At 62.4% G+C, this 11,407-nt stretch overlaps 1 protein-coding gene across 1 annotated transcript; it reads right to left on the bottom strand.

The window, feature by feature from the left end:
• Positions 1–1,235: 1,235 nt before the first annotated feature.
• LOC123935901 (short stature homeobox protein) lies at positions 1,236–10,687 on the bottom strand. Its single transcript, XM_045996728.1, has 5 exons — positions 10,414–10,687; positions 6,890–7,098; positions 3,068–3,125; positions 2,874–2,962; positions 1,236–1,481 (listed from the first exon to the last, which is right to left on the bottom strand). The coding sequence occupies exons 1-5, from the start codon at positions 10,685–10,687 to the stop codon at positions 1,236–1,238; spliced, it is 876 nt and encodes a 291-aa protein (XP_045852684.1).
• Between the last annotated feature and the right edge of the window lie 720 nt (positions 10,688–11,407).

Genomic DNA, 11,407 nt, shown 5'->3' with positions numbered 1-11,407 from the left:
GGGACGGGGCAAGGAGGGAGGGGAGGGACGCCGGGAGAAGGAAGACATCAAACCTGGAACGGACTAACCCCTACAAAACGTGATCTCCAAAGTCACCGCCCGAAGGGCCTGTCTCAGCCCCTTCTCTTCCCAGAAACGGCTGGGCACACCTCCCCTCCTCCAGATTCCCAGGGCCCGGCACCAACCCCCCCCCCCCCATCATCTCGGCGATGGGCCCCCTCCGGCCAGGCCCGCAGCACACAGGAGGCGGTCATGCCCTTACAGTTCCAGAGCTGACAGGGTCGAGAGCGCACGGCTCTTTTTTTAAATCTATAACATTTACAGTATTGCACTTTCACTGCACTTCATTGCATTTGACTAACGTGAAGGCTGCCTCAGTATGATACCGAAAAACCACGCGCCCCTGCGTCTCCAGGCGAGTCCTTTGCGTCTGAATTCGGTGAAGCAGCCCAAGGGCGGGGAAAAAGTCAATTCGGGAATCAAACCCTGGAAAAGTTATCAAGTCGCCTGGTCTATGGCGCAAGAAGGAATCCCACACTCCGTGCTCGGGGACCAGCCCTGGGCGTGGCAACCGGGCTGGCAATGCAGGTCCCCCAGAATACGGATGCCCCGTGGGAGATTCACGTCTCCCCGACCCTCTCCCCACCTTGTCCTGAGGAGGTCCGTGGGCAGACGCGGTTCCTTATTGCTGCAGAGCACGGGGTCCCCAGCTTGGCAGGCGCCAGTCCACGTTGCAATCCAGACCGGCCCTCCCCCTCCTCTCCTCGGATGAAAACTTCCTGGCCCTGCGTAAAACTGTTGGCAACCGAGAACTGGCGTCTTCCGCGGAGACCAGCCCCAGGTCTTTGCTGGAGTCGAGTTGGTGGTCTTCCCAAGCTGGGTAGGAGGCCGCATGCACAGGGTAGGGGAGCTGGCAGCCCAGGAGGACGCGCGGGGCTCGGGACGAACCCACCGCGTGGCGGAGGGCTGGGTTGCTGCTCTGACCTTCACCTGCTCTCTTCCGCACAGTCTCGGCGAGGGTCTGGCGGGGTCGTGAGGTCCCGGAAGGCCCCCGCCCTGGGTCCGTGGTGGGCCCCCGGGCTGCTCGAGGCAGGGAGGCCGCCGCGCCAGGGCCCGCGCCCTGGCTCCGGGGCTTCCGTGCGGCCGTCGGGAGGGGGTGGCGCCGAGGGGTCGAGTGCAGGGCGCAGCGCGGGCGGGGTCGTGGGGCCGGAGCTGGGCGCGGGGCGGGCGGCGGGTCAGAGCCCCAGGGCCTCGGCGTGCTTACGCGCCTTGAGCCGCAGGTCGGCGATGCTGGAGTTCTTGCTGTTGCTTTTGGCGGCGGCGGCCACGACAGCGGCGGCGGAGGCGGACTCGGCCAGCGACGCGATGGGCAGCCCGAAGGGCGGCGGCGGGAACATCAGGTAGGGCGCGTGCGCCGCCAGGTGCGGGTGTAGGTGCGGGTGCGCGTGCGCCACACCTTCCAGCTGGAGCTGCGCCTGGACCTGCGAGGGCAGACAGGGCGGTCAGGAGGGCTGCGGACGGGCCTTTCCCGCGCCTACGGCCCCTCGGGAGTCCCCTTCCTGCAACCCGGGCCCATCCCCCACCAGCCCGGGGAGTCGGACTGTCCGCTGGACACGCGTCAACGCAGCGGCCACTGGCTGCTCTGCACGGGGAGATCCGGAGGATCTCAACGTCTCCCCCACCCGCCCGCCCCTGGGGCGCCCACACCCTTGTCCTCCCGGGCACCCCCTCGTCGCGAAAGCCTCAACGTCTCTGAACCTGTCAGGTGTCCCTGAGTCCGGCTCTGGACTCCCGTCACACACCCTCCCGGGGCGTCTCTCGAACCCAGGAGGAGCACGACCGAATGTCCGTGTTCCAAGGCCTAATTTTTGGCGGCACCCCAGGGCTGACCCCGAGTCGGGTAGCAGTTCTGTGACGCGAAGAGGCCGCCCCGTCCTGGGGAGGGAGTGAAGCCCGGGCGGAAGACGGCGGCGCGGAGGGGGCAGCCGAGGGACCCCGAGCATGCCCTGGAGCCCTTCCCGCTTTGGGCACCTTGAGTCGGAATGCCCGGGCTCCAGCACCCACTCTAAGTCTCAGGTGTCTAGTGATGACGCCCTCCACCACCCACTCCCTAGCTGACCCGCAGGGGCCCCCAGAGAACACCGGGCCTGGTCCTTGGAGCAAAACCACTCCGTGCGCGGGGGCTGAGGGAGAGGGTTGAGGCGGGTAGGGGGTGGCCACGCCTCCACGCCTCCCAGAGCACCCCTGCCCCGCCAGGGAATGCCCTCCGCAACCCCCAACCTTAGGTGGCCAACGGGGCGCACCCCAAGGTCCTGCGCTGGGGCGAGGCAGGGAGCGCGTGGGCTCTGCGCTCTCTCCCTGAGGGCCGGCGCCTGCCCCGCGCACCTTCCACCGTCCACCAGTAGCGCAATGCAGCCCCTGGGGTCTTCGGACACCCCAGCCACTCCTTATCCAGGAGACCTCTTGCCCGCCGGGATCCCGAGACCCTGAGCCTGGGCGCAGACAGCCCCCACCTTGACGCCATGGGGCAGGCGAGTTGGGGTTCGGTGCACACACAGGACCTCACGCCCAAGTGCGAGCACCCCGCCCCCCTCCACCCCCAAGCAGGAAGCCTGGGTGGGTGGGATTTTTTTTTTTTTTCACTCCGATTTTTGTAAAATTGTGTTTGGGTTTCTATCCTGGCCCTCCCAAAAGTGAGCCTTGGAGTTTTACAGCGTGATTTTAATATGTGCCAACGGGTCTATAAATGCAGCCTTGTAAAGGCGGCCCCCTTTCTTCCGCGGGGGCGGGAGCAGCCGGGGGAGGCAGGACGCCAGGGGGGGGGGGAGGTGGCGGGCCCCGCGCGCGGCTCAGGAGGAAGAAAAACGGGCTACCTGTTGGAAAGGCATTCGCAGGGCGCCCATGTTGACGTACGGCGCCACCCTGCAGGCGTCCAGGTGGCTGGCGGTGCCCAGGATAACGCCTGCAAGGGAAGAAAGGAGCCGTGAAGACCACCGGGGTCTTGTGCGCGCCCGGAAGGCCTCTGCACGCGCTCCCCACGTCCACCGCCAGCCTGGGCACCACCCACCTTTATGCATCTGGTTTTCCTGCTTCCGGCACTTGGCTCTACGGTTCTGGAACCAGACCTGGGGACAGAGCAAACAGACGCGCGCAGTCCTGTGAGCCCGACGGCCTCTGAAGCTGGGGCTTCTTGCCGCCACCGCGGTAGACGAGGCGCGGGGGCGCGCGCTGGGCGCGCGCAGGTACCACACCGAGGGGCCGCAGAGGCTTGGTGCGGCTCAGGGCGCAATAGAGCCCTCTCCCGCGTCCTCTCCTCTCCCAACCCGGTAGACCTACAGCTGCGCATTCCCAAACTCCCTTCTGAGCTGTGCCTGGTCCCCAAGGCCAGGAGCCTCAACACCCACATGCAGTAAGGCGTGCGCGCTGCCACAGCGGGCGGATTCGAGAACTTTCCATGATCGGTGTGGGCATTCCCTCCACCACTCCGCCAGCCCCAGCCCCACGGAGAGCCTGACCTTCCCCCTGGCAGACCTTAGCCACCAAGGAAAGGGGTGCACGGGCTGACAAGTAGCTTCAAAGGTGGCCCCTCCCCCAACCTGGAGACACCCTGAGTCCAGAAACTTCCATGTTCTCCTTGGAAGACAGGAAGGTCCCGTTTAATATTAAGGAGTCATGAACGTCCTGGATCCATAAAGATGGGGGCACCCCCATAATTTGGGGCACCAGCTTCTCTAAAAAAAAAACCACACCTAACTCTTGGAGAAAGGATATTAGTGGGATCCTCATTTGGGCGCACAGGGTACCCCCCAAAAGCTTCCTCCTCGCTCCCCACGCTCAAGAGCTCCCCCTCTCCTCCAGACAGCTCTGGACCTTGAGCACCGGGTCCCTCAGGCTGTGCCTGACAAAATCTGGAGGCCCCTCCTTCCATGTGTTCAGCCACTGAGTTTTACCTAAGGCTTTCTCCTGCAGAAGCTGTCTTGTTGCTCTGACGGACCCTCAGGGCTGCGATGGTGGTCAGTGACCATGCAGGATAATTAGCACAAAGAAATCCTTCCCTCGGGCCACTCTGCCCCGGTAGCTTGGGCCCGGGTGGCCTGAGCTCCCGCAGCTGCAAGCAGAGAGCTTGGATGCTTCCCGACCCCTACTGCCCACGGGGAGGATCCTCTGCACACCAGGCAGATTAGAAACCTTAACTTTTCCTCTCCAGACCCTTAAGATGAGGGTTTTTATCCAGGGCTGGGCCATCGCCCACTTGCCCTTGAGAACTGGCTTTCCAGAAGCTCAGGCCGACAGGCTTCAGGGAGCTCGGAAAAGTTTCAGCACGTTCCCGTGAAAAGTTATCCCCACACTGCCACCTCGCTCTGCACCCCAAGGTCTGCAAACCTTTCCTCGCATCTGCAAAGCCTGCGCCAACGTCCCTCCTCTCCCCACCCCCACAAGGAGCCTCCCCCTCAGACTCTCCCCCCTCTCAGGAGCACCCCGGATCTCAATGGACCCCTTGGGATCCGGCCGCGAGGCCGGGGCAAGTTCTGCCCCCTGTGAGGGCACTTTTCAGAAACAGAATCGTCTGTAAGTCTGGAAAGGGAAGCTGGCTTTCCTCGCAGCGCGGCTGTTGAGGGGTGGGGGATTCTGGGGGGGGGGGGTGCGATGATGAAGAAGAAAAGTGATGCATTAGCCCTCGCGCGAAGCGATAATAAATCAGTCTTGGGGTGATTCACGATCAATTCCAATTAGTCCTGAATATGCTAAGTAAAGCACAGCACACGGGTTTCGGGCTTATATCTTCATTAACGGCTCGTCACTGATTTTTTCCACAAACGCTGTAATCTGATTTCTTTTTGATTTCCATTACAGACAGTGAATAATGACATTTAATTCAGCTCCGCGCCATAAACCCAAAGATATTTGTCGTAATTAAATTACCTCCTGCTCCTAGCTGTGGTCTCATAACTTTCCATTATAACCCTGACAGCTGTGGGACACGAGGTGCCACAGCGACACTAAAAATAAAAGGTTAATAAGGACCAGCTTCCATCGGATCCCCAATTTATTTACAGCAAATTTCCACACTAAATTGAAACTCTATCCTTTAACAACCCGGGACAGGCTGTACCGAAAAGGATTACCGAACACTTCGGAGACGGGAATCAAGCCCGGGCCCCGTTGCGCGCCCCCCCCCCCCCAAGACCTCCGTGCTGTCTGTGGGATGACCCATTCGTTTTCACTAATTGATTTTTATGAGCCCGTCTGCCTCCCCTCCACCCTGCGACTCTGCTCCCCATGGCCACCAGAAAATGATTCCTTCTGTTCGATCCCCGTGTTTGTTTTTATGATTATTTACAGTCGTTAAATTTTAATGCACCTCTGCACGGATCGCCCGGCAGGTCGCACCCCTCCCCACGCCCCCCCCCCCGGATGTTTTGGGGCTTTCTCAAGGTCCGCAGAGCACCCAAGAACCAATTTCCTGCCACTCCGTCCATCCTGCTAAGGTGTTCCTCGGTAATAGACTACTGAAAGAAATAGTGGACAATTAAATTAGAAGTAATTTATTTTTATAGAAACAGTACATCAAGGCCTGGGAGATATTACAGAACCCAGGCCGAGAGACACCGGGAAGATGACATAAAAGTTGATGTCCCCTTCAGCGAAAGTTTAATCTTTTCATTAATTTATACGGGGCAGCGTCATCTATCTTCCCCGAGAAGGGTGGCCGGTGCGAAAAGACACCCTGAGCGGCAGCAGCGAGGGCCGCCTCTGTTTGCGGGGGGAGCCCCAGAGGTCCCAACGGCCTGGACGCTCGGGGACGAGGCGGTCCAGACCTACTCTTCGCCCGCACGTGGGTCCCCGTCTTGCAGGGAAGCTCCGTGTCTGCTGGCTCTGGGGACCAGAGCTGGAAATGGCTGCGGGATATTGCATTTCAACCTAAGAAAACCTATTATTGACAGCAGCCACAGGGGAAGCTGCAAGGGGGCTTGGATCCAAAAAAAAAAAAAAAAGTTTTTTTTTTCAGATTAAAGATTCTGTAACAGTATCTGCAAAACACGTTTGTGTTTTCGTTTTGCAAGTTAGCGCAGGGTGGGGGGGGGGGGACGTGGTGTTGGACTGTTGGTCTTGTAAGAAACGGGAAACTCGGGCTTTCAGGGCGCTGTGCTGTTCACGCAGACCCCCTCCCCGCTTGGCAATATTAATTCCGTTTATTTAAAACCGGTCCCCAGAGCCCCGAGAGGCTGACCCGCTTTCCCTGGCTCTCCCTGGCGCTGCTGTCCTGCTCAGAGCCTTGAAGAAGGACGGATGGGGGGCTTCCAGGCCCGACCTCCCAGGTGGGGTCTGCGTGACCCGCGGAGGAAGCGAGTTGGAGGCAAGTCTCTGCCACCCTCCCCCATAAATGCATTAATCAATTTAACTTAACGTTGCTATTGCCCAGGAAGGGCTTTCCTGAGCGTCCCCTCCGCGCACGTGCTGGGCACGCCCAGGGCCCCCGCAGACCGCGGCTCGGCAGATGGGACATCATGAATTCATGCGCCCTAGCCCCCCGCCCCGCGCGCCCCACGCCCCGGCTAATCCGGCCCCGCGCGGGCAGCCGCCGAGCTCATCAACATGCCCCGTGTGCGCGGCTCCCCCCACCTCGCCCCTCGCTTCCCCTCCCTGGAGGGGGAGGGAGGGGGCCTCGGGCCTCGGAAGGGAGGAGGAGGGGAACAGGAACAGTAGAAAGTGGTGAAGAGACCTCCGGAGGCCCGACCGCCTCGACGCGGAGCGGCCTCGCCCTTCGCAGGAACCGTGCGACCCGCCGGCGAGGGCCGCCCGGGAAAGGCCTGCAGCCCGTGCCGAACCGGCGCGCCCCGGGGGCCGGGCGAGGCCCGGGTGGCGGGGCCCTGCCGCGCGCTCCTACCTGCACACGCGCCTCCGAGAGCCCCAGGCGCTGGCTGAGCTCCTCGCGCATGAAAGCGTCGGGGTAGTGGGTCTCGTCGAAGAGCCGCTCCAGCTCGTTGAGCTGCTCCAGCGTGAAGTTGGTGCGGCTGCGTCTCTGCTTCAGCTTGGTCTGGCCGTCCTCGTCCTCCGACTTCGCGTCCTCGCGTTTCTCCTTGCACTCGTACATACCTGCGGGCGGGCGAGCGCACCGGGCTGAGCGCGCACGGCTCCCCCGCGGCGCCCTGCCGGGCCCCGCGGGCGCGCGCGGGAGGAGGAGGCCGGCGGCGCAGGCTTCTGCGCCACGCGGCTGAAATCCAAGTGTGTGCGAGCGGAGGACGCGGCTCCAGCCGCCAGGGCGCCGCGACCGCCGGGCAGCGTCAGGTCGATAGAGCGGGCTGGAGGGGAACGCACGCTCTTTGCTTACAACTCGGGCACGGGCGGCGCGGGGTTTCTGGCCCCCATCTCGCCACGGTTTCCTTAATTCTGCCACTTTGCCTCTTGACACACTGACATAGCCTGACCTCTCTCTCTCCCCTGCCTCTCGGGACTGGGATGTTAAGTATTATTTTAAGTCAAAGAAGTTTGGGCCAAGGTCCCGTGAAGGGTGCTAGGCAGGCCCAGGCCAGCCTGGGGTCCAAGCCCGGAAACCCCGCTGCCCCTAGGTTTGCTGCGCCGCAGGACACGGGCCTTGCCAGGCGGGTCGGAGCCTCCCTCCCCGAGGCTGTGGAGCTCAGTGCCGGCGAGGCCCCTACCCTGGTATCTTTTTCAGAGCCTGAGACCAAAACTCGTAGGCTATGCACAGTGCGGAGTCTGGGGGTGTATGGGGGAGCGGGGTCCTCCTGCCGGCCCTCTCGCACTCTCTCTGCCTCACATATATGCACACGCGGTGAGACACACACTCCACCAGGACCTCAACAGTGGTACTTTCTTAGTCCAAAAAGGATGTTAGCATCTGGACTTGCTGGAGGGAGGCGACTGGGGGGCTGGAGCATGGGGTAAGAAGATCAGCATTTCAATTCTAACCCACAGAACTCTCCTTCCCTCTTCTAGGACAGGGAGGGCCTCCCCAAGTTCAGAAATTTAAAAGTAAAAGACAGTCCTCCCAATCCATGGCAGGCAGGTGGTCCCGGGCCGCCTGTGTCTCTGGGGGGCTTTCTCTCCATCGGAACTTGCTGGACACAGGCACGGAGCATCTCAGGGCCCTAAACAGACGTCCCCGAGTGTCAGGAAGAGGCTGGCCTTCGGCAGAATCTGCCCGCAGAGCCCCTGCTTCTGAAGCAGAGAAGGCCGCTCGCTCCATTCTTCCTCCCAGAAACTGCCGGAGAGGAAAAGACCGAAAGCCGCTGTGGCGAGAGGCACAATCCTGATACCCTCCTCCCCCAGTCAGGATCCCGAACTGGACAGCAGGCAGAGCCCCGTCCCGAGTCTGCCTCTCCATCAAGACTCCTGACCGCTGGGCTCTCGGCCCCAGCCTGGATTTTTAAATCCCTTTCCCTCTCCTGAAAGCATCGTGTTGCCAGAAACACCCCGTTTCTTTCCAAGTCCTAAATCCTGTCCCAGAGGCGGCCCCCAACTCTTCCTTGCTCCCTGTCTCTGAAGTCTGACCCCAGGGACTGATCCCAGCTGACACGTTGGCCTTCAAAGTCCTCAAGAACTGGCGGCACTTTCTGCAAAACCCACAGACTCCCATGCTCGGGAAGGCGGGACCCGCGGTGCAGGAGCCCAAGACCTCCGGGTTTCTTCTGGAACCTCGAGATCTCCCAGACTTTCATGTCGCTCCCGTTTTATAAATGCACCTGGGCTGAGCCCTGCCAGGGGTCTGTGCACGCAGCCCAGGGGGACCGGTACAGTTGGGAGGAAAGGAACCCTCTTCCGCTCGCTCCTTCTTGAAAGGCCCTGACTGTACTCGGCTCTCCTTCCGAGGCCCCCTTTTCTGGGGTCCACTGCCTCTGCAATCACGGTGAAAGGAGACTGGGGGGACGAGGAGGGGCCCGACCTCTAGGAAGGACGAGGGGGAACTGGGCAGGAGCCACGGAGATCAGCCCTGGGTGCAGTCAGCCTCGTGTAGGCCCCGAGTATGCCCAGGCGACAGCTGTGTCTTCACTAAAGCAAACTCTATGAGTGATAGAGCGAGGGGTGACCGGCGGTGCCTGGAGGGGTACGGGGAACCCTGAGGTAAGGCAGCTCAGGCCCAGGCCACCTGGGTGGCCAGCGGTCAGGGGCTGATCTGCAAGGCTGTGCCGGCGTGCTGCTTGCACGGGTCGAGGCCTCGTAAAGACTGGGTCATCGGCACCGTTTCAAGGCCATGGCCTAGGACTCTGCCCTCGGAGACCCCGAGTATAGAGTCCCCAAGAGCTGGAGGCATGGGCTTCCTGGGTCAGGGGAGCTGTGTGTCCCGGGGAGGTCTAGTTGTAGGAGGACCAGCACACTGACAACATGTGGAACAGGGCCTGCAGAGGCCGACTATCGGGCTCTGTATTTCCTCTTTGTAATGAAAAAGAGACATTCGACCAGATTCAAACTGTGCCCCCCACCTCCGAGAAATCCAGCCCATTTTTTTTTGCCTCTGATTGACCGCTGCTGGTTGTCCTGTTTGCTCTGAGACCCCGGGGTTGGGAGTACCCCTGCCCAGCTGGGAGAGCCCCCCTAACCCTTCCAGATCCCCGACTCAGCAACAGGGCGAGCCCCAGCGACGTTATCCACAGGAGCAGAAAGGAAGGAGGCCCAGGACGCGGTTGGCTCTGAAAGCCTGGGGTCCCGCAGCCGCCCGCGCACTCCTCCAACTGCCCGGGGCCTTCACTTCACGTCCAGACCCTGGCCACCTGCGGGCGCAGGAGTGGTTTTAATTTAGAGGCCCGCGTCAGCTCAGATCAAGCCTCGAGGTTCAAGGGGAAAGTTTTCCCTAAGAGGAAACAGCGCGGAGAGGGTTCACCAGGCGGGAGAGACGACTGCGCGCGTTTGCCCCGGGACCACCGGCCCGCCCGTCCGCAGCGCCTGCCCCTTTCAAATGCTCGGGACGCCAGGAGGCGGTGGGCGCGGGGAGAGATGCGCGTGGATCCCTCTTCGTGCGCGCTAGGACTCGAGGAAGACTGGCCGGCCGACAGGCAAGCACCCAGCGGCCCCTACAGCGGACCGCTGCTTTCCGGCTCATCCGCCCGATGGTCCCCAACCCCGGGAAGTTCCCGCTGCCACGCCCGGCGCCAACGGCCGGGAGAAGCCCGGTCCTCAGGCAGCACTTGTCCCCAGCCCCTGCCCAACCTCGGCTTCCCTTGCTTCCCGTCCTGTGTCCGCATTTTCCTTTCTTTCTTACGCAAAGACTGGCGGCGGGTTGCCGGGGCCTTTCCGTCCGAGCGTGGCTGTGAATTCCGAGTTTGGGGTGGAATTCTGAGCAAGCCGCGGCGCCCGGGGCCTCCCCGCGCGCGGAGCGAGGGGCGGGCGGGCGGGCTCCGTGGCGAGGAGACGCGGTCCCCGGGAGGGCCCCGGAGCGGCGTCCTGCGAGCTTACCTTCCGCGGCCCTCCCCGCGCCGAACTCTTTCAGCTTGTCCTTGTCGTTGTCCACGTGGTCCTTAAACAGATGCACCGAACAGTGGCCACTGCCCTCCGTAATGTCCTGGAGGCTGGATTCCGAGCTCCCCAGCTCCCGGGAGCGCGCCAGTCCGCTCTCCAAAACTTCCCTGTACGTGATCGAATCCTTCTTGCCGCCGCCGCCGCCGCCGCCGCTGCTCTCCTTGCTTTTCTGGTCAAAAGATTTGGATACAAAAGCCGTGAGTTCCTCCATGGCTGCGCGGGGCTGCGGGGTCCGCGGGGCTCGGCGGCGCTGGCTGGGAGCCGGGCTGAGGTCCGCACGCCTCCCCGCGCGGAGAGGACGGTCCGTGTGAGGGTAGAGCCTCCCGCCGTTATTTATGCCTTTCAATTTGAGATCTCACTATTTATACAAGGCCGCGTCCGCCCAACCCCCCGCGCTCCCTGTCTTCAGCAATTACGGCTCCCGGCTCGGCGGCGGGCGCACGCAGAGACGCTATCTCTCCCCCACCTCCAGTCCGGCAATTGGCTTTCTTTTCATTTCATCACTGTTTGGCGTCTGTGCACCTTGGTGTGGAGAGGTAAAGATCCAATTTTGGGAAGGGAGAGGGGGAGAGCGCGCGCGCGCGCGAGCGGCCGCGGGCGGCGGAGCCCCAAACAGGTACCCGCATTCCCTCAATGCCTGGAGGAAACCGAACTCGAGGAGCTTATCGATGGTGAGGAGGTCCTCGCCGGCCGGCACAGCCTGGAGCCCAGCCGGCCCGAGCCGGGGAACCTGTCCCCGCAGGATGCGCCCGCGCGCGCGGCACTGCGAAGAGACGCCGAGGGGACCCGGGGCGCCGGGGACGCGCGATCCACAGACGAGAATCGGCTGCGACTCGGAGATGCGGTTGGATGGCGGGCCGGACCCGCCGGCGAGGCCCGCGGAGCGAGCGGTTGCAGCGGGTGCGCACGGCGGCACCGGTAAAAGGCTCGA

Source organism: Meles meles, chromosome Y (assembly GCF_922984935.1).
Source record: "Meles meles chromosome Y, mMelMel3.1 paternal haplotype, whole genome shotgun sequence".
Classification (NCBI taxonomy): domain Eukaryota; kingdom Metazoa; phylum Chordata; class Mammalia; order Carnivora; family Mustelidae; genus Meles; species Meles meles.
The sequence above is the reverse complement of the archived record's forward strand: the minus strand, read 5'-3'. Positions and strand labels throughout refer to the sequence as shown.